General features: G+C 38.3%; 1 protein-coding gene across 1 annotated transcript in view; it reads right to left on the bottom strand.

Moving 5' to 3' along the window:
• Nucleotides 1-27,486, bottom strand: part of NPR3 (natriuretic peptide receptor 3) — an 85,145-nt gene that overhangs the window by 21,001 nt on the left and 36,658 nt on the right. Inside the window, exon 7 of the mRNA XM_021711884.1 lies at nucleotides 25,526-25,692. Within this exon, the coding sequence (XP_021567559.1) occupies nucleotides 25,526-25,692 (167 nt within the window). The remainder of the gene's footprint in view (nucleotides 1-25,525; nucleotides 25,693-27,486) is intronic.

The following is a 27,486-nucleotide window of genomic DNA, read 5'->3' as shown; positions in this document are numbered from 1 at the left end:
GGGGTGGCTGGAAGTGGCCACTGCACTCCAGTCTGGGTGACAGAGTGAGACTCCAACTCAAAAAAAAAAAAAAATTAGGGCAACTGGGTTCTGAGTGAGGATTTTTAAAAATAGATCACATGCCTATTTTAGCTGCTCAAAGGCATTTTTCACAAAGATCTTTGTTATTTGCTGGGTCCTGCAGAGATGAAATTGCTAGCAGCTACTGCATAAATTGGCTAGCAGCTACTGCTAAGGGAAAGATTTCCAGGTTTTAACACCAAGACAGAGATGCTCACATAAAAACTACACTTCTCAGCCAGTGAATGAGTAAACTTAGTTGCGAAGAAATTTTTTCCATCAAGTTTGCTACCAAAAAAAAAAAAACTAGACTAAACTAAATATTATCTCTCTCATGAGAAACTTAATCCCCTACCTTTTGAACACAAATTATGAGTATTGTTAAGGAATTATCAGCAAATTTTAGGTGTGATAATAGCATTATGTTTGTGATTTTAAAAAGAGAGGAGTGGCCAGGCACGGTGGCTCATGCCTGTAATCCCAGAACTTTGGGAGGTAAAGGCGAGAGGATTGCCTGAGCTCAGGGGTTCAAGACCAGCCTGAGCAACATGGTGAGACCTCGTCTCTACAATAAATCAAAAAAATTAGCCAGGCGTGGTGGCACATGCTTATGGTTCCAGCTACTTGGAAGGCTGAAGTGGAAGGATCGCCTGAGCCCAGCAGGTTGAGGGCGCGGTGGTGGTGAGCATGCCACTGCTCTTCAGGCTAGGTGACATAGTGAGACTCTGACTCCCCCCAAAAAAATGAGAGTAGTGGCAGCACAATTTGTACCAAATTAACTCTCCCAAATAACATTTATATACTCTGAACAAAAATTTTTTTAAAGAACTATTTGAAGGCACTGGAAAGTGACCAAAAGCAGACAATAGCTGGGAGAAAATTAAGCCTTAAAAGAAAGGACCACATTGCATGAAGACTAAATTGACAGAGCTTTTCCCCTGAAGGTACTCCCTATTCCAGGGAGCTTGGGGCAACTAGCATTCAAGCAGAAAGCCACAGCTTCTTGGCTTTTGAGATCAAAGGATGTCACCAGGGGCTGTTATCAAGGGCACGCATTGAGGGAGTAAATCCTGGGAAGAAGAGAGTCACAAAGAGCACCCAAATCTTTCCATAAATTTCTGATGTCCTTGATTGATCCCTAATCTGCACATGCACAGGGAGACACCAAGGAGTCCAAGAGAAAGATGGATGGCAGAAAAAGCTGAGGGACATTTGAGCTGCTGTCTTCTGTACAAAAGAGAGTTTGGAGCTTGAATATTACCATGTTAGAGGAACTTGGGAAATACCTCAGACTTTCCAGCAAAATCCTACATGGACCACACCTTAGTAATAAAGACTATGTCCAAAGACTAAGGATTCATCCAAAGACTAAAAGCAAAATCAAAACAAAGCAACCCTAAGAAAGAACAAAACCAAGTTTCCAAAAATTCAAAGAGGTCAGTCAGTAATTTAACTTCCTTTAACTGCCTATTTGAACAAAAATTAACACTTCATGAAAACACATTTCCAGACACATCGCTATACCATATCATCCACAACATCCTATATAAAATAAAAAATACTAGCTATGTGGAGCAAGAAAGGTTACCTATAGCTGAGAAAAATATAGTAAATAGAGGGTGATTCTGAGATGATCCAAGTGTTAGAATTAGCAGATAAGGACTTTGAAATAGTTATTTCAAACACGTTAAAAACTTTAAAAAGCAATGACTGAAGAGAGTGACCAGATGGGAAATCAGCAGAGAAATGAAAGTTATAAAAAAGAACAAATAGAATTTCTAGAACTTGGTGCAGATAAATTAAGCTTTCTCAATTGAGAATTTCAGAAGATGGGAAAGAACTTCTACAAGAGAGGGCAGGTAACTGTATGTTGAAGGAAATTTCCAAAGTTGCCCAAATTTGTAATTTTTAAAGGTATGTATAAATAAAAGATACTTCTTGAAGAAAAAAAGGAATTTCTAGATCTGAAAAGTACCACATTGAAAAAAAAATATATATATATGCACTAAACAGGCTTTAAAAGCAGACTGGAGACAGCAGAAGAGCCCATGATTTTGAAGACACAGCAGTAGTAAGTATCAATCTAAAGAACAGAAACAAAGAGCCAGGCATGGTGGCTCATGTCTGAAAGACCAAAGTAGGAGGATTGCTTGAAGCCAGCAGTTCGAAACCAACCTAAGCAGCATATCAAGACCTCATCTCCACACACACACAAAAAAAAAATCAAAAAATTAGCTGAGCATGGTAACGTGTGCCTGTAGTCCCAGCTACTTGGAAGGCTGAGGTGGAAGGATCGCTTGAGCCCAGGAGGTCGAGGCTGCAGTGAGCTGTGATTGTTCTGCTGCACTCCAGTCTAAGAGTGAGATTCCAGCTCAAAAAAAAAAAAGAAAAGAAAAGAAAAAGAAAGAAGGAAACAAATCCAATGCACAACAATCTGCTATATTCCTATATACTAGCAATAAACCATTGGATATGATTGTTTTATTTTGTGTACAGCAGCATCAAAAGACAAATTTTTAGCAAAAATTTAATCAAAGATCTTCAGGACCTCCACACATAAAGCCACAAATATTGCTGAGAAAAATTAAGAAGACTCCAATAAATGGTGAAGTAGTTCGTGTTCATGAATTGGAAGACTCAGTATACTCAAAATGTCCATTTTCTCCCAAGTTGGTCTACAGATCAATACAATCCAAATAAAAATATCCAGGAAGTTTTCTGTAGAAATTGACACGTTGATTCTAAAATGTATATAGAAAAAGAATAGAACTTAGAATAGGCAAAACTTTTTTGAAAGAGTAGAAAAAAATAGAGGGCTCACATTACCAGATTTCAAGATTTACTATAAAGCTACAATATTTAGGACAGTATAGAGCTGGTATAAGGATAGACAAATAGATCAATGGAACAGAATAAATCATCTAAAACCTATACTCACATAGTCATTTGAGTTTTGACCAAGGTACCTGAGCAATTCAATGGAAAAAAACAAAGTATTTTTAACACATGGTGGTAATACAAACAAGATGGGAACAAAATAAGACTTGATTTCTAATTCACAGCAAATACAAAATTCACTTGAGATAGATCATAGACTTAAACATGAAAGCCAAAACTTTTATAAAACTCTGAAAGAAAACAAAAGAATAGCTTTGTGACTTTGGGGCTGGTGAATTTTAATTAAATTAGATAGCAAAAAAAACCTGAACATTTAAAAAATTGACTTCGTCTGAAAAATACTGCTCATCAAAAAGCACCTTTAAAAACATCAAAAAGCAAAGCTGGACACACTGATTCAAGCCTGTAATCCCAGCACTTTGGGAGACCAAGGTGAGAGGATTGCCTGAGCCCACAGATTCAAGACCAACCTGGGCAACTTGGCAAGACCTCATCTCTACAATAAAAAAAAAAGTAGCTGGGCATGATGGCACGTGCTTGTAGTTCCAGCTACTTGGAGGGCTGAGACGGAAGGATCCCCTGAGCCCAGTAGGTCAAGGCTGCAGTGGCCGTGAGCGTACCACTGCATTCCAACCTGGGCAACGGAGTGAGACTCCAACTCAAAAAAAATTCAAAAAGCAAATGAAAGACTGAAAAAATATTCATTACACATACATCTGAATTATATCCAGAATACTAAAAAAGAACACTTTAAATCAATAACAAAAAGACAAATGACCCAAGTTTTAAATAGGCAAAATACTTCAGCAGACAGGTCACGAAAGTAGCCAACATGTACATGAAAAAAGACTAAAACCCACTATTCATTGGGCAAATAAAACTGAAAACCACAATGAAATACCATTTTATTGTTCATCAGAATGGCTAAAATTAAAAAGCTGACAACACCAGGTGTAGATAAGGTTATGGAACAATTACAATCTCATACATTGCCAGGGTTATCATAAAATGATACTACTTTGGCACTTTTTTTTTTGTCAGACATGGAGTCTCACTATACTTGGCTATTTATGTATATATTTGCAATTGCTCATTTTTTTAAAGTTTTGTTAGGTTATCAACTCCCTAAATGAACAACCTAAGCCTGGAAAATTGTGGAAGCTCGTCCACAATCAGAACTTAAAGAACATACAAAATCCATTAATAATAAGGTCAACGTGTACGCTTTGTCTAGTCTAATACTATGTTTCCTTATCATTTAACCAAAATAATTCTTTAAAAAATAAATAAATAGCCAGGCAGCTCATACCTATAATTCCAATACTTTGGAAGGTAGAAATGAGAGGATAGCCTGAGCCCCAAAGTTCAAGACCAGCCTTGGCAACACAACGAAACCTCGTCTGTACAATAAATCAACAAATAAGCCTGGCCTGGTGGTGCTCGCCTGTGGTCTCAGCTACTTGGAAGGTTGAGGTGGAAGAATCACCCTGAGCCCAGCAGGTCGAGGCTGCGTTAGCCATGATCATGCCACCGCACTCCAGCCTGGGCGACAGAGTGAGACTCTGACTCAAAAGAAAAAAAAAAGGCATCTGTAAATCTCAAATATCAACCTAAAACAATAGTGCAACATACCAAGTGAACAATACTTCCTCAATCTGATTTGGGATTTATCATAATGAACTGATCTAAGTCATTTTAGAATCTATTTTTTAAAAAATCTTTGGACAGTAAATTTCATATGCTTCCTAACTGTCAGGAAAAGTAGTAATTCCTTGTAATTATCCTTACTGTATCTCTCAGGTCTATAGTTTGAGAGTTCGGTTAAGCCTTTTAATATCAAGAAATGCCCCAACGTTTTCACAAGGTTAGATTAGGATATATTTTACTATATGTTTTAAAGAGACTGATCTTTTTGGTCTATTTCATAGGAAAACCATTTGGCTCCCTTGGGCAATTAAATGATAAATTTTTCTTTTGTAAAACCTTTAGGGTTAATGTATTCTACTAATGTAAGAAGACTTGTTTCTCTTAAGAAAGCTACAAAAACTATGCAGAGTATGCCATATGCAGTTGTGATTTGGAATCATGAAGCTATTCCCAATATTTTGAGCAGTAGAATGAACTGAGCCCAATAAATACATTACCCACAATACAAGAGAGACTCCTGTTTTCATGTCTTAAGGAGCTGTATTATCTCAACCTTACTGGTATTCTTAATAGCCTCAAAAAATTATGAAATCACACAAGTTTACAACTTGGACTTAGAGTTCATAGAGTTCAACCAATATATTCTGTAAATGAGAAACTGAAACCCACATCTGTTTCCTGAATCACCAATGTCATGCAGAGGAAAGGACAGAGCTGCAATTAGAACTTGTCTCCTAACTCCAAACAAGCACCTTCATCATCAGTGTTCATTTGTTTATCAAGAAGGCATCTCCCTAAACACCTTGCTCACATCCATGGATAGAGTACCAAGTATGTCAACCTCTTCTTTAGAAGACTTAATATAAGTTCTGTAGCATGTATAAGGAGTTCCAAGATGTTATTCACATATCAGGAGGGATTTTTTTTTTTAATGAAAGAGTTTGCCCTAGCATATTATTCATTATGCCCTTACTCTCAGGGCATAATGAATGCATTAAGGAGGTCAGATTGGCTGTCAGCTCATATTCAGTTTGCCCTAGCAAAATCTCTTAATTCGCTGTCAGGAAAATAAAATCAAAGGAAAAAAGGTAATATTGGATACTAGATTGTTAAAGTCTGGTTTAAGTTTCTTGAAATAATCTTTGTAAACTGGCATAAAGTGAAAAAAAAAGGCTTAATCTCTTTCAATCCATTGCTAATAAGGTCAATTCATCATTATTTAAGGAATGGCTATAATTTTTTAAGAGCCAGAATTTAAGTAGAAAAAAATCCTCAAAGAACTTTGACAAAGAGATATCAAAAATCTTATATGTCAAGTATCACTATTATTTGAGACAAGGGTCCTCCCTCACTCTCAGCACATAATGAATGCATTAAGGAGGTCAGATTGGTGGTCAGCTCATATTCTTCCTCTCCACCCACATTCTATTGCATTCACAGTGGGCCACTTCAATGTCCCCATGCATTGTCCATTCATTCAACACCATAGCCCCTTGGTTCCTTGCCCACCATTATAATGAATTTCGTCTCCATTCAATTTCATAAACTCACTCTCATGCACATATTCTCAACCAATGTTTCTCAGACTTTAACATGCAGACCGTGCACCTGGGGATTTTGGTTCAAATGCAGATTTTGATTCAGTAGGTCTGAGAGATGGAGGACTAAGATTCTTCATTTCTACCATCTCCCACGTGATGCCAATTTCACTGGTCCTTAGATCACCTTTTGAATAGCAAGACCCCTAGACCTTATTGTCACTCGAAACTGCTTTACTTTCAAATCTTTTTTTTTTTTGCTATTATCCCTTAGCCTTCCTACACTCTTCTGTGTGCAGAGCCAAGCTCCTTGAACTCAAACTTCCATCCTCCTTGATTCCTCCTATAGGCTTGGTCACAGAGCTCTGAATAAAACAGTCCCCCAAGAGGAGCTGAGGTAGGTAGACACACTGCTATCCAGCAGAGATGCCAGTGGGAAACTGGAAGTAGGGGCTGCCACTCAGGAGAGAGGTTAGAGTCAGAGATAGAAATGTAGGTGTTACCCACATAGAGCTGAACACCCCACCCAGGCAAGTGGATGTGCTGCCCAAAAATAGTGTTTAGAGAGAAAAGGGCCAAGGGAAGAACCTTGGGAAACATGAATATTTGTGGAAAAGAGGAGTCATCATAGAAAAATAAGAAGGACACAGTGAAGTATTAGGTAAAAAACTTGAGGACAGTGATGTTTTGGCACCCAAGAGAGGAGAAAATTTCAAAAAAAAAAGAGAGAGAGAAAGAGAGAGATCTTTCCAAACTAATCCTGTAAGAAATCCCTCCATCCAAGCCGGGTTATTTCCCTAAATATGAAATGTGAAATAGACATTATTCCTTACGTGTGTCCAGTGCAACTCTACTTCTAAGCTTGGAGTCCCTGTATTTGCCTCACTTCGGAGACACATCTATATCCATGGAAAAATCAGGAGCCACCTACACAGGAGCTGAATTGTCCTTACAGCACCTAGCACAATACCTTTCTGAGTACAGGGGCTCAGAAAGTGCTGGATGGTGTGCATACGGGTTCAATCACCAGCCATCTTCAAGCTTAACTACACCCATGCTGATAAATAGGGTCAAGTCGTCAGTACAAATAGATGTACACTTAGAGGGCATATAAACCATATCTGAAATCTGTTCAATCCAAGGAATTCTTGAACATACAGTTACCATAAGTACATGACACCACTGAGACAGAAAAGGAAAAATAACCCAAGACTGAAAAGAATGCAATTTGTATGGCAAACTGGTAGGCAAACCGGTATGCCAATCTAAGGCAGAACTGTTTACTAATAAAGAAATTTTCTTAAGATTTTTAAGATAGGTTAGAAACATAACTTTCCAACTTCAGTGATTTAGTAATTATTCCACATAGAGATAGCTGGGTAGAAGAAATCGTTAACAAAGGTCTCCAAATTTAGGCCAACAATCGAAGCGTTTATTGCACAAAAGAGAGCAAGAGAGAGAATTGTCTATTCATCACCTCCCTACCTCCAAATCACCACCTGTGGGTGCAAGATTTTTAGATCTTTATTAGAGAAGCAAGTTTGCTCAGGGGGAAGAAAAATCAGAAGATGAAGACTAACTGAAAATAATTTCCTACAACTTGAGTTACTTTCAAATTTTATAACCAGTAAAAAGGTTGAATCCTCAGCAATATATGATTCTAGTTCCTCTCTTTCAACAATTGGCTGGACCCCAGCAAGGATACCACTTCAAACCGTGACTACACACTGCATGCAGGGCCATAGGATGCTCTGCTCTAGGGTGCTAGAGCTGTTTTATTTGGACATTATCACCCAAAAACTTAAGCTTGGGGAAAAAAAAAACCCTTTACAATCATTTTTCATAACTTTCAAGAGCAACTCATTGTGGTTTTCTCCATTTAACAGATTAAAGTACCTGGCACACAAGGTGGCATGCCCTGGGGTCACTGATTGTTTTAATGCCCATCAATTAATATTTATTGAACCACCACCTTGGGTTCCTTCACCACATCTACCCACATGGATAGCAGCATCAATGGCTAGGCCTTGTGAACCAGAACTCTGCTCTGAGACTTTAAAAACCTGTGGCTGCTGTCAGCATCAAACACTGGAGTCCTCAGTTAGTTGCAGTGGCCAAAGAAGCTGGCAGTAGCCTTTTAGCCTCTCTTCTTCCAAGCTCCAAGGTTGAGTACATGGACACACCCTTCTGCTTCCTGTCAAATTATCTGGAATGCAGAGTTATTCTGCTGCTGCTCTATGAAGCGCAGTGCAAAGCTTCATGTAATGGAGCTTACATTCTGAAAGTACCATGGTGCACTAGCCTTTGGATGGTCTGACTAAAGACATGTTTCATGAGCAGGGATCTCTTGCAGAAAATGTAAATCATAGCATTTGAAGGGCACTCCCTCATCTCCTCGACCTGACAACAAAATTCTACCTTTAGATTTGTTTACTTTAAGTCTTCCTTTTCCAAGTTCCTCCTTTAAATGCAATATCCTGGTAAAGCTAACCTACTGATCCTCTAATATCTGTGCAAAGATATTCACTCACCTAGTGAAGAAAGAAATGCTGGCACCCTGAGGTGCTCAGAGGTATTGAAAGGAATGAGAAAGGCAGAAAAAAAAGGAAATCTGAGCTTTCATTCTCTCTAATTTTGCCCCAGGCTCCTTCACTTACAAGGGTGGGTATAATTACTAGAGCCAATGGATGTTCTTTCTGCAAAACGAACTACAGTTCATTTTTTAAATGATTGGACAATTCTAAAAAGAGTTAAAATTGTATTTCAATTGTGAAGAAGTTGGCCAAGTAAGCTGAAATGCCCTTCTCCATACGGGGAAAACAGAAAATTGTGAAACATATTTCCACATTGCATTGCTATTTTAGTGTTGCATATTTGAGTATATTGTCACCATTATTGCAAAATGTCTTTCTAACCACACATAATAGAAAAAAATAGTGATTGTTGTTTGAAAGGACAAAATGAAGCTTATTGCTTGGAAAAGTCCTTTTTCATAAGTACTGGTTTCTCACAGAACATTTTCAGATTGCACCAGTTCAATAACATTTTTGTAATTAATAAATCCACACCTGTATGTGGCAATCTTGAGCAAATAGATGCTTATTTACAGATAATAATCACTTATTCAAAACGTTTCCAAGTCCTTCAAATATTCTAATTTAGCACAACTAAAGTAACTTAAAAGTACAGGAATATGCAACCTAAAGCAGTTTTCCCTTTATTTCAAGAAAATGGAAGTGTTTGGAGTTGTTTTTTTTTTTAGATTTCAATACATTTTTATTTAAATGTACTCTGAAAGCCAGCTGATAGTTCTTTGGCTCAAAAAAATAAATGGCTTTTAATCGGTCATTCCTCTTGCAGTGCGTTGGTCCATCTAATTACATTTTTTAATAAAAATCAATCTTATTATTATGTTGGCATGTAAACTCTATTTTCCTGTTGTTAAAAATCAAGTTGTGGTTTGCTTTGTGCTCTCAGACACAGTTAGCAAAGGGCCTTCTTATTTGGACAAATTATTCCCTGGCTGACTTAAAAGAAAGGGAGTGAGGTCAAAGGAGGGGAGGGGGAGCCTCCTTCTCTTCTGATGCTGCAACAGCAGAAAAGCCCAGCCAAGCAGTCTCCCCCCAGCAAGTGGGGCGAATACAGCATGAATCAGCTGCGTTTTCTCTCTCCTATTAGCTTGACTAAATAGCTAACTTTAGAAATTCAGTAGGAGTACAAAATTCCAATTAAATGATATTGTATAAGACAAAAGGGAGGGAAATGTCCAACCAAGATTTTACTGATGATCTGATAACTTTTCAACTCATATCACCTCCCACACTGCCTCTGTGTGAAACGAGTATCAAAATCCAAGTTGGCTTAAACAGCTTTACTGCTGGTCCTTCCCTTATTTAAGGAAATTAGAGTGTTGCTTTTCAACATTTGGATTTTCCAAAATGTAATGTCTGACCTATTTAGACAATTATTGATTAAGTCCTGCCTTTGTTCAAATACCCTGACTTGATAAGCCGCCTGCTTCCCCACCTCCCGCTTCATTTTTGAGTATCAGAGGGACAGCTGGGAGACAAGGAATGCCCAAATACGCATTACACCTCCCTAACAATACTGCTGTGCATTGGGCACTGTCAAGGTATTTGTTTAATTAGTTAAATTTTTAACTTTTAAATAAGGAGAAAAAACAAGCTATGGGTGGCCTGCTAACCTCAAACGAGCAAATATTCAAGGTTATAAAATCACCCCCTGCTCAGAATACCTGGTTAGAAATAAAAACAGCATTTACCAAATTCTGCCCCAAAACAAGAACAGAGGTCGCATTAAGAAGTATGAAACTGAACTTGAAAGCCAAAATACTAAGGATGCAACATTATTTTACTCTAAAAAGTACTTTACATGCTCTTTATAACTAATACACTTTTCTTTAATAAAGCAACCCCCCCTCAAAAAAAAACCACTTCTAAAATTGTTGGAGAAATTCTGATTAACTCTTAAAAACTAGGCTCTAATTTTATGTTTGCAAAACTACACCTTACAGCTGTATCTTTGCAAACACAAATTGGACACAGAACATTGCAATTACTTAATTTGTGTATACAGCGGTGGGTTTTGCATGTACAAACAGTTACACGCCATAGAATGGTGACAGTTTGGAACTGAAGAAAAGCTGGTCCTTTGTATTTTAAAGTTGGAGTCATGAAAATTTCCAAGAGACTTTTCTGATGTAATGTTACAAGCAGCAAAATACTTTATTGTAACAATATCCTCCTAAAATGGGGATGGGAAGATGGTTTTGATGATTGGGGCACTGTGATCTGTCTATAAAGACTAAGTAATCCTTACCCAGATAATGAAATTCAGCCTCTAAATTAAATCTAAAGTTAGAAAAACACTTACAGCATATAATAACTGGGAATGAGAAGTCCCCTGGAGAGAGTGGTCCAAATCTGATTGTATAGTAGAGGAAGACCTAGGAAGTTAAGAGACCTAGTCAAGGGTTTTCTTATCCAAAATCCACTGTGCATATCCATGGTCAGGATGCTGCCTTCTCTCCTTTGGTGCTTGAATGATGCTGTCTGCAAAAATGGAGATTACTAGAGGATAACTACACTTCAGAGGAGATAGATGGTCTCTGCTCTCTAGGAGTACACTGGAAGGTTACTGGGCCCTCTTAGTAAGTTTATGTCTTCAAACGTTTTTCACCTTTTTTCTAAAGTATTTTATTTTACAATGAAAGAGTCCTAACAGATTCTAGAAAGAGTATAAAATTGCATTGTGATAGATTACATTATGATAAATTATAAATAACCTGCAGGGACACAAACATCTCCAATTATTTGTATGTAAATATCCCATCTTTTAACCCTAAAATTGAGTCAACTCAATTTTTTAAAAGCTATTTGAAAACCCAAAATTGGCAACAGATCCCTAGATGTTGTTCCTATATATGTACAAAATAATCATTCTTAAAATGAAGCAGGCAAAGAGTTACATTACAGGTAACAATTCAACCTCAGACAAAAAAATAAAATAAACAGACGTCATAAATCAGTACAACAACCCTGTAAAAGAACGCTTTTTGTTGTTACCTGGCAAAGCAATTAGTATGCATTATTGCTAATGTATGCTACTTGTGTGTAACTGCTTTTAAAAAATTACAGAAGTCAGATATGTCTGAGGGCATTGAGCTAGAAAATCAAGAAAAAAGAAAACACTGGAAGGAAGCTATAACCACATGGGAATTTCTAAAGGAGCTAGAGCATTTTGGACCCAAAGAAATATGCCCGCTCCCTGTCTCAAACACACACCCTTCCCCCTTCTCTGGCTTTAAATATAACAAGATTATTTCCCACCGCCAAACACCCCCACCCACCCACACACACACAAAATGGCACCACCACCTTTGAACATTTACATGGTATTGAGCTTCAACAATCCAGAGATTTCTGGTAAATCTCAGCCATTTAACCACACATTCCCTCAAAAATTCCCATCAATATGACAATACATGAATTATTTAAGGCATAAACCTACAAGTCTAAAGAGTACAGGAGAGAAATAACAGACAAGAAACATCAACAAAATTTCGGAAAGGGGCAACTGACTCAATAGACCTGAGAAAGTAAAACTGAAGTGTGCACAGGGGATGGTGGGCACTCCAACAAGAAGCAAATCCACTCCAGTTCAGAGGCTCAAGAACTAGCTACCTCCAGCGGTGGGGGTGCAATGAGGCTGAAATTAGAGAGATTAGCTCAAAGTCTATATAAGGAGCATCCTCCAAAAAAATAGAATTTGTTTACTTAAAATTGTGTGTTCATTCTTACATGTTTAAACTTCAGTCACCTTCAAAGTACTCTGATGCAACACACCCATCAAGATGCTTTTTCCATTGCTTAAAACAGTTTTTAAACTCATCAATTTTTATGCCTTTTAGTGCTTCTGCCATTTTTTGTTTCACCTCTTCCACATAAACAAAACGTTTTTCTTTGAGGAATTTTCCATCCAGGGAAACAAAAGTCACTCGAGGCAAGATCGGGTGAATAGGGAGGGTGGGGCACAGGGGTCATGCCATGTTTGGTCAAAAACTACTGAACACAGTATCACCATACTTGTAAGTCACCCATCATGAAACTTGTACAAAGTTGTTCTTGTAAATTACCCATCATGAAATGGACAAAGGCGTTGAATGAATCTCATAAAACATTCACTGAAGTGGAACGTAGCCTCTCACACCAACACTAACTGGTACACTGTGCTGATGCGTTGCTGGAATACTTACCTAGTGGAGGAAGCCGGTACTACAAAGGGCCCACCCTCCAAAAACTAACTGTTTGTATCTATCTCATTTTTTAACTTTAAATTTGAGCAGATCTTCTCCCTAACCTCACACAAAGAAGAAACTGCCTCTTCCCATCTGAGCAGAAGACAAAAGTTTTACTGTCTGGAGATTAGTTACTGTAAAGATGATCTGAATATGAGGGTGCCAGGCACAGCTGGAGATTGGGTGAAGCATAAAAAATTAGGTTTCAGTAATTTGGTTCAGGTTTAAGTCATTGAAAATCAAGTTAAAGTAGTTTGTAGTTCTAAAGATAAGACTCCCTCTCTGTGGGTCCCCAGAAGGTAGGGCAGCCTTCTGACCCTCAAGAAGGAGTTTGGAAAAGAATTCTTTTGTGGAGTTGACCAACCCAAGATAAGCAACTTCCAGATAGTCATTTGGGATATCCCTATCAAAAAGCAAGCTTGATACCTTATTACAGTACGGTAAAGTTCACTACTAAATAAGTTCTACTCATACACATAGAACGTCTGGAGAGCTCCACAATGTCTTACTCTTAAAAATATAAATGGTAAAGACAAGTTCTTGCTGTGTTGCCTAGGTTGATCTCAAATATATAAATACACACACACACACACACACACACACACACACACACACACACAGCTAAGGATGAACAAAAGTTTAAGAAAAGTTTATAACAGGAAAGAGGAAGAGATCAAAATTAATAGAAAAAAATGAACTCTAAAAGAAATAGCCAATGCAGAAAGTAAAATAAAACTTTTTTAAAAATCTCATCTTTAGCCAGGTTCGGTGGCTCAGCCTGTAATCCCAGCACTTTGGGAGGCTGAGGTGAGTGAATTGCCTGAGCCTTTGGGTTCGAGACCCGCCTGGGCAACTTGGCGAGACCTCATCTCTACAATAAATCAAAAAATTAGCCAGGCGTGGTAGTGCACGCCTGTAGTTCAAGCTACTTGGAAGGCTGAGGTGGAAGGCCCAGCAGTCTGGGTGACAGAGTGAGACTCCAACTCAAAAAATAAAAAAAATTTAAATTTTTTTTTTAAATCTCATTTTTCTTCTTGACTCAATCCTCAAAGAAAAAAAAAACTTAACAAATGTAACACCTGCAATTGTTAAGATGTATCTTTATTTGAAAGTTGCCTTTAGAAAGAAAAAAATATATACTTTTAAAATTATAACAGTCCATCAATTATAAAATAAATCCCAACTTTAGATAAGTTAAAATGTAAAATAGTATGTATTCTAGAACTCATGAAATTTTATACTCTGAAAGGTAAAATATTGCATTCAAGAAATACAGCCAAGGTGTTATTTTTGAAAAGGCAAGGCACTCAGAGAATAAGAGAGAGCTCTTGGAAATTAAAAATATGACAATAAAAATTAAAAATTCAATAGGGCAGGTTGTAAGAGAAAGTTGAGGCAATCTCTCAGAAAGAAAAGAAAAAAGAGGCACTGCAAAATAGAAGATAAAATTAGAGAAGCAACTGAGGAAAGCCAAGATCCAATTTTTAAAGTTTCAGAAAAAAACAGACAAAAGTGCTCAGCACAAAAAAGTAAAAACACAACCCCAGCAAGACACATTATTGTGAAATTTTAGAACACCAATGAGTCCAATTGTTTGCCTGTTTCATCTTCAATTCATTCCCCTCCCTTCATCGTCTTTGCTCTACCCTATAGAAAAGGAGGCTGACTCTTCCAGGTACATTTTCCTGTCAGTTGACTTTCAACTGGCTCCATCAACAAGAAGTCCTGATGGAGACTGAAGCCAGAAGAAAGGGAAAAGTCAGAATACTTCTCCCTCTCTCTCTCTCTGCCTTGGGTAGCATCTCAAGAAGAAGCTATATTTACTCTATTTTTCTAGCCTTCATGGACAACCCTAACTTTTGAGTCCTGAAAAACTATTTCATCCATGGTCCTTCCAGCTCTAGAAATAGTAATGGCTTTATACTATTGCTAATCTTTGGCTCACTTTTCTCTTCCATTTGGCATCTCAGCTCTTCCTACACCATAAAGTTTATTCTTCTTATTAATTTCCTGTTGGGCTAGACACGATGACTTACATCTGTAATTCCAGCTCTTTGTGAGGCCAAGAGGGGAGGATTGCTTGAGCCCAAGAGCTCAAGACCAGCCTAAGCAACATAGTGAGACCTAGTCTCTACAAAAAAAAATTGAAAAATTAGAAAGACATGATGGCACACGGCTGTAGTCCCAGCTACTCAGGAGGCTGAGGTGGAAGGATTGCCTGAGCCCAGGAGTTTGAGGCTGCAATGAACCATGATCATGATCATGCCACTGCACTCCAGCCTGCATGATGAAATGAGACCCTAACTCAAATAAATAAATAATAAAAATAAATTAAATTTCTGTTGGACTGCTAAGCATAAGCCCTATTTTCCTAACTAGATTCTGACTGATAAAATCAATAATACAGGGAGAACACTAAGAGCTTCTAGAGACAGAGAAAAAATAAAGAATTAGAGTGGTAACATCAAAAGCCACAAGACAATAGAGCAATAGCATCAATATGTTGAGGAAAAATAATCTTCAAAGTAAAATTTTATACCCAGCTAAACTGTCAATTAAACATGAGAATAAAGCAAAATGTTTTCTGACATTCAAAGTCTCAAAAGATTTTCTACTAATACACACTTTCTCCTTCAAAACTGAAGTGAACTTTAAGAGACCTGACAGCCAAGAAAAGAGATATGATTCAGGAGAGAATTGAAGGACATTTCCAAGTTGATATCAAAGAAGAAATTACTCTAGATTGAAATAAGTAGATAAAGTGTTAAAAAAAAATTAACACCATTACCTAAAGTGTTTGACTGAGGGAATGAAAATTAAATAATGAGAACTACATGGAAACAAATATAAAACCAAGGCAACTGTTGCCAGAGAAAATGAAAAGCTCCACCAGAAAGGATGTGTAATCACAGAATACTATATGGTTCTGTTATAAATATTTATATGGTCATAATAATAAAAGCTCTGAATCTTTTTAGCTTTTTTAAAATTTTTATTTTGTGAATGTATTTTTAAGCAGAAACTATTGTAAAATATTGGAGCGGGGGAGAAAAGGGAGAACTGGCAGAGAAAGACTGTTCCTGAAAGAGCTAAATCTTTTTTCATGTTAGGAAATCAAGAGGGTTTCCTAAAAATATCAAAGTTTTTACTATCAAGAATAGCAATTGGAATAACCTATTTTAGAAATTTGGAGGAGAACAGCAGAAAAGCCATTAAAACATTAATGATAACTGCCTAAAAGGAATGGGAGTCAGTAATAGAGAAGAGCAGAAAAGAGTATTCATGTTGTCTATAATTCATCCATTGTACTGTAACTGTCTATAACTAAAATTCATTATACTATGAATTTATTTTTAATTCAGTGTGTGCTGGGCCCTTTCAATCTAGAAAGTCATGTATTGTTTTGACTTAAACAACAACAATGCCAGAAAAAGAAAGTGAGCTTCATCCAAGGGAACAACCAACTGTTAAAGGACCAGTTAGCAAATGGGTCTTAAAAGTGCAAAGCACATTAGGGAGACTGGGTCAAGGCCAAGAGTGGGATTTATAGGGTAGAGAATCTAGAGAGACTGTCAGAGGAGAAAATGTGTCTCCAACATTGACTCAGTCTAACCTGAGAAATAGTAGCAGGGACAAATTTGTCTACCTTTTAAAGTCATAATGAAAAAGCACTAGAAATTGGAAAGACATGGACTACCTCCCTAGTCCAGAATGAATGAATGTCTGTTTCACCTCAGAAATAAAATTAGGTCATTGCTAGGCCATTGCGGCCATTGTCTTGATAAACTATGGTATGGCCACGTGTTCTTTGAGCTATGGCTGGGCCATGGTTCCTGGCTTTGGCCCCCTCCCCTATCTTGGGGATGTGAATCTCCTCCTTCTCTCTCTCTTTCTAATTTACTTTCTAAATAAACTTTATGTTCTAATATTTTTTTTTAAATAAAGCTAAAGGTTTTTTATTGCAAGATTAAGTAGTATTTGAGTGTTGAGGTATTTATTTTCTTACAGGGGAGGTTTTCAATGCAACCCTGCATGCTCAATGTTGTATTACCCTATGCATGTGAATAAGCAAAGCTCAGGACAATAGCTGGGCAAAGAGTATACTGAATAGCCATGATCTAGCTCAGTGATTCTTAGTTTTTTGCCATACTGACCCCATTAAGAATCAGATAATAGGGGCCAGGTACCGTGGCTCATACCAGTAATCCCAGCACTTTGGGAGGCAGAGCCAAGAGGATTGCCTGAGCCCAGGGATTCAAGACCAGCTGGGCAATTTGGTGAGAACTTCTCTCTACAATAAAAAAAAAAAAAATAGCCAAGTGCAGTGGTGTACATCTGTAGTTCCAGCTACTTGGAAGGCTGAGGCAGAAGGATCTCCTGAGCCCAGCAGGTTGAGGCTGCAGTAGCCATGAGCATGCCACTGCACTCCAGCCAGGATGACAGAGTGAGACTCTAACAACAAAAAAATTCAGATAATAGGTACTGACCCCTCTTTCCAAAAGTATACACAAAATTTTGTACATAAGTATAAAGAGTAAATGCACCCTAAATTAAGAAACCCTCTTCCACTTAAACAACTCATGAAAATATGGATGGGCCATTGCCTTGCTAAGTTATGGTCTGGCCATGTGTTTTCTGAGCTATGGCCAGGTCATGTTTTCCTAAGCTTTGGTCCCCTCCCCTACCTTGGGGAGGTGAATCTTCTCTCCCTCTGCCTCTCTCTCTCTCTCTCTCTCTCTCTCTCTCTCTCTCTCTCTCTCTCTCTCTCTCTCTCTCTCTCTCTCTCTCTCATACCTTCTACCTCCCAAACTAAAAAAGAAAGAAAATATGAATGAATTTAAAGGGAGCCTCCTTCTAAAGAAGTAAATGAACTTCATTTGATTTCATTTCTCTAGAAATACGGATATTTTCACATATATGTTTAGTCTGCTCAAAGACGAATTGTCTAGACTTCTGTTACCAGAAGTGTGTCAGAGTGCTTTACACTAAAGATTCAGGATGTTTTTTGTATATGCTGATATAGGAATGCAGCTCTTGTGGGCCCCCAAAGTTTATGGCCATGAATGTTTATATACCTGCTTAAGTATTTTTAGGGGATAAGGATCCTACCCCAGATAGGTCCACTAATTTTCCGGGATTAAGCTCACAGTCATGCTTCCTGGGGCACTCAATAAATTGCATCTGAATATCAAGTCAAGGATGGTTTACACTTCATGAAAAAATAAGGAAAACAGGTTGCTGCTGATAAAGAGGGAACAGAGTCCTATCCAGACTTTGACAAACGTGCAAAAGAGTAAAGAGAAATGGATATCTTAAAAGGGTGTATTTGGCCAGGTGGGGTGCAGAGAAAGGAAGGAAATACTCCAGTCTGTATTGCCTTCCAGGCTCACTTACTTATAGAGCCTGAGACACATAATCTTGGGGTCATGAGTTTGTCTCCTTATGGGGCACGTTGTTGTTCAAAGGGTCAGACTGATGTAGTGGAAAAAGAAAGTCACTGACCCAGGAGTCAGGGGATGCAACTAATCTTGGCTTGGCCGCCACACAGGGCATTCTAAAATCAAATACCAGTGCTCTGGAATTGGAATCACTCATGGGGCAGAGGCCAAGCACCTCCATGAATTCGCACTAGAATGAGAGCCACTGCACTATGGGCAACCCAATAAAAACACCGGAGAAGGCCAGGCAGGCACTTGGCAAAAATGTATCTGAGCCATGCCTGGAGTTCTACTGACACTTGAGGGCCTCTCCAGTGGCACTTTATTTCTAACTTTAGATTCTGATGACTCCCAGATGGTCTTTGGAACCCTTGTGAAACCCTTACTAGCCCCAACACCATCTCCCATGGTCTAAATGAAACTGAACGCTTGGCTTTGTGTACCCAATAAGGTCTAAGCATAGGACTCCATCACCAACCAACACTGCACTGACTGCAACATGCTGTAACATCTGAAAAGGCCACCCCACCTTCCTGAGCCTCGATTTTCAGCAGTGTACAGGAAGCAGGTTGGATTTGATGTCCTTTTGATTCAACAATGACAAAACTAATAAGCCTAATAATAGGTAGTTATATTGGCTGTTTTTCATGTGTCATGCATACAGTAAGGCAATGCAAGAGTGAGAAGAAACAAGTATGGCTCCTACTCTCATAGACTTTACTGTGGGAGACACCAAAGTTAATTAGAAAATCCCACATATCGACATGTAATTACAACTTGAGATGGGCTATGATGGAAAGGAGCAGAGTGTCATGAGATGATCTGGAGTGTGGGGAAAGTCCATCCTGAGGAAGTGGTGTTTGTGTCACAATCTGAAGGAGGAGGAGGAGTACTAGGCATTGGGCATGCAAAATCATCCTATACATTGGCCTGGAGTATAAGAAACAAAAGTAAGAGAAATGATAGCTACCATCCAATGAATACTTACTAAGTGCCTGGCATTGTGTTGAATATTGTTTTTATTCAATTCTTGAGTTCTTTCAACAACTCTGTTAAAAGTTATTATCCCCATTTTATCATCAGTAAACTAAGGCATCGAGTTTCAGAAGTGTGCCCAAGATAAGAATAGAAAGAGGCAGATCCTGATCTGTGAAACCCCATGCCTGTATATTTAACCACAGGGCCATACTGCCTCTGGTGGTGGCCATTAGGTCCCATTAAAATGTGATGTATCTGAATGGAATAGGTTTCCACTAGGTTCACTAGTAAGAAGACAAATGTATTTTTAAAAATATTATTACATGCTCCACAGGAATGGTGTAGACACTGTCATAAGATACATGTACTAATAACTAGACAATTACAGTACATGCAGCACTCACAGGCCCAGTGATAGACAAACCCTAAACAATCCTACTTGCTATCACACCACACACATGCATCACATAACCACCCACCAAAGTTGAGTGACAGAGGAGCGGACCTTTCACCCAGGGCAGCTCATTCACAGACTGCTGATAGCCATTGAGACAACCCAGCCTGAACAGCTCCACCTAGGTATGTGTATGTAGGTTCAGCCATAAGCATATTCCCCAAAATATGAACTGCAAAACAGATAGTCTTGAGGAAGAGAGGCTGGAGTCACTCCGGGAATGCAGAGATTATTGAAATTAGAAAAATCTTGTAATGCAACTTGCCACATTATTACTTTACAAAAGAATAAAGAACAATCTGATTATCACAATAGTTGTAGAAAAGTCATTTGATAAAATCAAAACACCCTAAACTATACAGGTGATAAAATTGCATAAAACACACACACACACACACACACACACACACACACACACACACACACGAATATAAGTAAATTGGAGATATTTTCACATAATCAGTGCGTTATATCGTGCCCAGAACTCCTGGTTGCAATCTCATACATACTTTTCTAAAATGTTACCATCACAGAAAACTGAGCAATGTACACAAGGATCTCTATAACTTCATCTTAAAATTGCATGTAAGTCTGCAATTATCTTAATTTAAAAAGGAAGGACTGGCAGTTGAGGAAAACTGCCAGGGGAGGGAGGGGCATACCTCATCAACAAGGGTACCTGCATGATCAATGTTTGTATACCTAACCCTGAATTGTACCCTAATTTTATAATAAACAAATAATTTTTTTTTAAAAAAGGAGGACAAGAGATAGAGAAGAGAGATCAATTTTACAGAAACAAGATTGCATTAAGCCATCAAAATTTAGTAAGTTAAAAATATAGAACATTAATTTTCCAAAAAGTGTCATTGCTACTCCATTCTCCCAATGCTTCAGTATAGCCTGCAAGAATTTTAAAATTTCAAATTTTGCATTTTTGATATCATAACCTTTTCCAAGGATGCTGCCAAAATGGTAATATGATGAATGTGAGTGATACCAACATATATAAAATAGAATCAGTGGTATCATATGATACAAGGTATAGTGCCTAAAATAAAAATCTATGCCCAAAGCCTTCCCTTAACCTACATTATAGAAACCTAGGTGTTGGTTGTGCTATTTTTGTTTCAGTTATCCTAATAAAAAGATGTCATTTTGAAAAAAAAAACTTTCACTAGCAAAGGATAAAAGGGAATTTCCACAGTCTAATAAAGACTCTTCCAAAACCCCCACAGCAAACTTCATGCTTAAGTGGTGATAGGAACAGATACGAAATCTGTTGTGTGCTCTTTCTTTTAAAGTTAAGATGCCTACTATCAATGCTTATACTTAATACTGTATTAGAATCCTAGCCAGGGCCATTCAAAGTTTGAATTTAATTAATTATATTTAATTTTAATTAAATACACTTAATACTTAAATCTAATTAAGCATATACACTTAAATTTATGTATTTTATTTATTTATTTTAGAGATGGGGTATTGCTATGTTGCCCAAGCTAGACTCAAACTTCTAGGCTCAGCTTTCTAAGTAGGTAGGGCTATAGGCAGGTGACACTATACCCAGTTTCTTAAGTACACATTTCATTAAATACACTTAAAAGCAGAAGAATTCAAGAGAAGCAAAATTGGTTATATGATCGTTTAGAAAATGCAAGGGAAGTTTTAGAACAAATAAGAAAATCCACCAAAGTTGGCAGATTTGAGATGGATAGCAGAAGTTGAAGAACGCATGCCTGGCATCATAAACTGAAATTCTAAGTAAGCAGATGAGACAACCCATTAATACAAATAACATAAGCAAAAAGACCTAGAAAGGAGCTGAGCCTAGAAAGAAGACTGCGGACTCTTGTAAAGGGTCTCCTGCCATGCTAGATCAAGTCTAGTATCTGCAAGGCCCCATCCACCAGGTTCCTGGCTCTGTGGCTACTACAGCTCTTTCCCAAAATATGCGCCACAATCTGTCTAAATTAACCTGATAAACGTCTGCACCTGGGACTCCAAAGAGCCCAACAAAACTGGGCACAGGGATGTATGTCTGTAACCCCAGCAACTCAAGAGGCTGAGGTGAGAGGATTCCTTGAACCTGGCAGTTTGAGACTAACCTGGACAGGATAGTGATACCCTGTCTCAAAAAAGAGCCCAACTAAAACCTAAGTACACGTGGAAGATAGACACATCTTCAGAACTAGAATAAGTGACTTTAATAATAAGCTCTAATACTTAAAATTATAATTTTTATTTATTTATATTCATTTACAAAGTCCATCAAACACTATCAAACACTATCAAACAGAAGTAGTATTATAATTCGCAGCAGCAAATAATCTCTAAAGCACTAGTACGTAGTTTGAAAAGTATCATGAATCTTTGCAATGGATATACCCTCCCAATGAGATTTTGCTTAGACTACTATTAAAATAAGATTTAACGTACTGAACACAGAATAACTGATAACACACCCAGTAGTGTGCCGAGATGTCAACTTTTGCCCAATGAGTATCCTTATGTTGGACAACATATGCTGAAATCGTTGAACTTCAATAGCCTCAGGGATGAAGCCAGACAAAATGAACCACTGTTGAATTTTTATACCATAAAATTAATATGAACCTAATAAAGTTTAATAATATACAGTGGCATATGCAAAAAAGTATGACTTTTCAATATTGGCACAGGCCACCTTCAACCACACTACTGAAGGACGTTCAATGCCCTCTGTGTTTTTTCGAATTGCTGGCAAAGGATTTGGATGATGGCAATTCTATCATATGCTTCCTCAAACTCAGGCTCTTTTCTCGAAACCTACTTCTTTCATAATTCAGAACATATTGTCCAGTATGGTAGCCACTAGTTCCTTGTGGCTACTAAGCCCTTGAACAGGGATCAATATGCTAGAAGTATATTCATACTGGCTTTCAAAGACTTTGTAAATTTTTTTTAAATATTAAAATCTCATTAATAATTTTTTCACTGATTAAGTGTTGAAATAATAATATTTTTATATTTTGCATTAAATAAACCATATTGCTAAAATTAATTTTTCCTGGGGTTTTCTTTTCACCTTTTTAAAAATATGTCTACCAGAAAATTTTAAATTTCACATATGGCTCACTTTTGTGACTCACATTACATATCTACTGGACAGCACTGATTTAGAAAGTCAAAGCATCCAACAAGAGAGCAGGGAAACATCCCACAGAATGGAAAAAAAGATTTACCAACTGTATTTCTGACAAAGGCCTAACATCTAGGAGCTACAAGGAACTTAAATGCACCAAAAGGAAAAAAAAACAGCCCCTTTAAAAAGTGGGCAAAAGATATGAATAGACACTTCTCAAAAGAAGATATGCAGGCAGCTACCAGACACATGAAAAAGTGCTCTGCCTCACTCATCATCAGAGAAATGCAAATCAAAACCACACTGAGATACCCCTATAAGAATGGCCATCACTAATAAAACAAACAACAACAGATGCTGGCGAGGATATGGAGAAAAGGGAATGCTTCTACACTGCTGGTGGGAATGCAAACTTATACAACCTCTCTGGAAAACAGTCTGGAGATTTCTGAAAGAACTAGAAATTGACCTTCCATATGACCCAGCAATTCCCCTATTGGGAATATACCCGGAGGAACTCAAATTATTCTACAAAAATGATACCTGCACACATATGTTTGTTGCAGCTCTATTCACAGTAGCAAAAATATGGAACAAATCGTGTTGCCCATCAACGCTAGACTGAATTTTTAAAATGTGGTACATATACACAATGGAATATTATGCAGCCATAAAGGACAAATATATGGACTTTGTAGCAAATTGGATGGATTTGGAGTCTATCATACTCAGTGAGTTATCACAGAAACAAAGAACTGAGGTCCATATGTTCTCACTCATAAGCAATTATAAATGCTATAAGAAAGTGATTGGCAGTAGTGGGAAACTGTCAGGGGAGGGGGGGTGGGACTGGCAGTTGAGGGAAACTGCTAGGGGAGGGGGGCATACCTCATCAACAAGGGTACCTGCATGATCAATGTATACCTAACCCTGAATTGTACCCCACATCTTTATAGTAAATAAATAAATTGAGAAAAATTTTTTTTTAATTTTTAAAAGAAAGTCAAAGCGTATGTTAAATTGTGTGCCTATGAGACTTAAACATTAATAAATATGTTTATAAAACTCTTTGTGTCATTTGATAGCACATTCCTATAAAAACAGGTATAATCTTGTAATGATAGTAAAAAAGAGGTACCATTTATATAGTTCCAACTTTTTAACAAGGGTAGTGCTAAGTGCTTCAGATAAATAATCTGCAATCCTCCCAACAGGACGGAGTAATTTGGATCAGGAAGACTGAACAATTTTTTCAAGACTACACAGCTCAGATGTACTAGATCCAGGCTGTGAATGCAGGTCTGCCTGAGGACAATGCCACTACTCAGTGGTACTTGGAGAAAAGAAACTGGGAGAAGCCCTGTTGGGCCATCTCTTTGAAGTCTATCACTATCCAATTCGGATGGGGATTATCCAAGCGATATGCCTCTCGTGACACTCTCTTTTGGACACTGTAGAATGAACAGCCTTGAAAACTAGCACATTGACCCAACTGACCAAAGAGGCCCATTGCTCACCTACTTGAGAAAAGATCTGCAGAAGTGACAAGGTGGCCATGAAGCAAAGAGTGCCAGAGGCAGCTGGGAAACGGTTCCAAGTAAGGTGTGGTCAGCTGCTTTGGGTGTCATCTCTTAGATGAGTTCCTCTGCTTAATCCTTAATCCTTAATCCCTAGCTTGGTCAAGATTCTGACTCTAATCAGAATCTTTTTTCCAACTCTAATCAGAATTTTTCTTTCTTTCTTTTTTCTTTTTTTGAGTCAGGGTCTCACTCTGTTGCCCAGGCAATGGTATGAACATAGTTTACCATAGCCTTCACCTCCTAGGCTCAGGTGATCCTTCCACCTCAGCCTCCTGAATAACTGGGACTACAGGCACGTACCACCATACCCAGCTAATTTTTTTTTTAATTTTGTAGAGAAAATATCTCACTGTGTTGCCCATGCTGGTCTCAAACTCCTGGGCTCAGGTAATCCTCCCACCTCAGCCTCCCAAAATGCTGGGATTACAGGTAGGAACCACCACACCCAGCTAGTCTATTCTTAAAATGCACAAGTTACAGCAGCACTAAAAGAGTGGGAAGTCCTGGAATACCTGAGCTGGAAGAAACTTACAACACCACCATCTGCAAGAGACGGAAGCAGACTAGTCATACTAAGACAGATTGCCAAAGCCTGCTGGAACTCCAAACACCTTCTGCCACCAAGCTTTGGAAAAATTAGGCATGCAAACCTTTGGCACTTCTTCATCCATCTTCTCCCCCAAACCTTCCCAACTGAACATGTGATGGAAGTCTACAGACATTCTACTCAGCATTACCCACAAAAAGCAATTTCCCTTCCTGCAGCTGTTGAAAAAGTGCAAGTGAAAAGTGGAGATGAGGGGGGAATGGTGGGGAAGGGAGGGAGGAAAACCAGCCAGAAAAAAGAAAAAACACAGAAGGCAACAGTGACATTCAGACTTGAACCTAGGAATTTTTGAATGGTTCAGAGTGGGACACTCTGTCACCTCTGACTTAATTAGAAGACTGTTTTCAGGATGCCGAAGGTCTAGGCTCATAATCAAGCACTTACGTAATCCTCCTCATTGAGCCCTTGTTTCTCAACAGAACTTTTCACCTCCATGGAAAACTTCTCAAACTCAGGTTTCACTGTCCTCAGTAGAGTGACTGTCTGGAGGGATGAGTACGCTTGCTTAGCTTCAAAGTCGTGTTTGTCTCCTCTCTTCCACGAGCCATCTCCTACGGAAGAAACAAAAATATTTATAATTCCAAGCCAGTCACCATAAAGAAGCCATTCTGCCTTTACAACTGTGATGTGTCCCCTACATGTTACTTTTGGCAGCCAGAGCGAGAGGTATTGTCATAGTTTTGCACTTGGGTATAATGTGACGTCAAGACTGTTAGGGAGAAGAAGGCCCTTTGGACATGTTTCCTTTGATATGTGAGCAAGAAAGAAAAGTACTGTTGAGGTAATTGCCTTATAATAACCACGTAACTGCGATTTTCAGCCCCTCAGGGTTTCAGCACTGCAGGAATAAGAAGTAAGTTTTTATTCAACTGTGGAAGTGACCCAAGTGGTTAGTGTGGTATAATAAACCTGGTGTTATGTAACTGTGAGATGACAGGTCGCACCATTGCACGACAATAGACATGCACAAGTATTAAATACATATGCAAGCACAGTTAAAAGAAAAAAGTCTGAGATTATTGATATTCCTTAAATCTCTTCAGGGTGAAATACTTAAAGATTTGTATCTCTCTAGTGCTGACAATAACCTTAAAAAAATTATTTCTTGGACAATGTCCACCAATGCATCAATGGTAATAAAAACTGCTAACACTTATTAAGCACATAAAATAATAATAATAATAGTTCTATTTTTTAGCACTTTCCATGTATAAAGACATTTAATCCCCTAAGACTCCATGATGTAGGTACTATGACCCTCTCTATTTTACAGATAAGGAAACGGAGGCATTGAGAAGCTGGGTAGCTCACTACATCCCAGGTCACTCTTTCACAAAAGTAAAGACAGATTACATGGCTAAGAATAATAATTCTTCTCTTTATTATTTCATTTTCGAGAAAACATGTGACCTCCAGGGCCCCAAAAGGCAAGGTGGACCTTTAACTTTTGACAATTAGCTGTTTTTCCTAGACCTTATTATGATTCCTGGAGTCCAGCACCAAAGTCGTTAATTTGCCCTGAGCCTCCAGCCCATGGCAAGGCCTTGAGCCCAACAGCTAAGCAATGAAGATGCCTCTGCGGTGTGCAGCCAGGACTCTGCGGCACTCACTCTACTCTTCCAGAGTAAGTTCAACAAAGACCTGATGGCTTTGGAATTGCTATCTCAGCTTGAATAAAATAAACATTATAAGCTACGTACTACATGCAAGGTCCTGAGACAGCCACGGTGGGCATTAAAAATGTCTTGAGCAGTCTCCTCTGCATTCAAGAGAGAGACTAAATGTCAGACACAGAAACAACTCAAATTATTGCAGGGTATGACTAACAGCTAACCATGGGGGATACAAAAAAACAACGCAGAGTATAAAGGAAGAGGCAATGAGCACCAACCTGGCCAAAGGTTTCCTGTGAGGAGACGCCATTAGCCTAGCCTCGTCCTAGACGTGTGAATAGGATTTTAATAGGAGAGGAGGATAGAAAGACATGCTTGGCTGAGCCTATAGCATGGGCAAAGGTGCAAATGTGCATGGCATCCAGTAGACAGCTGGAAGCCTCGGTCTGGAGCCCGAAAAAAGGCAGAGACAAAGAATGTGTTTGTGGAGGCATCTGTATAATCATAATCCTAATTATAGCAACCACTTATTAATTGCTTACTATGTGCCAGGGAGCTGCTAAAAATTAAATAAGACACAGCTGAGGACAGAATTCATTAAGGACGAGATCTGTGTTCAATGAGCACAAGATTAAATTTCAAGCCACCAAACAAAACTTGACAAAGTCCTCCTCCTCTTCTCTGAAACCTCCCAGACACTGTGGAGTCCACAGGGTGAGCAGAATCATACTT

Source organism: Carlito syrichta, unplaced genomic scaffold (assembly GCF_000164805.1).
Source record: "Carlito syrichta isolate Samal-C Ts95f unplaced genomic scaffold, Tarsius_syrichta-2.0.1 Scaffold302842, whole genome shotgun sequence".
Taxonomy (NCBI): Eukaryota; Metazoa; Chordata; class Mammalia; order Primates; family Tarsiidae; genus Carlito; species Carlito syrichta.
Note: the sequence above shows the minus strand (reverse complement) of the source record. Positions and strands in the feature narration are given on the sequence as shown.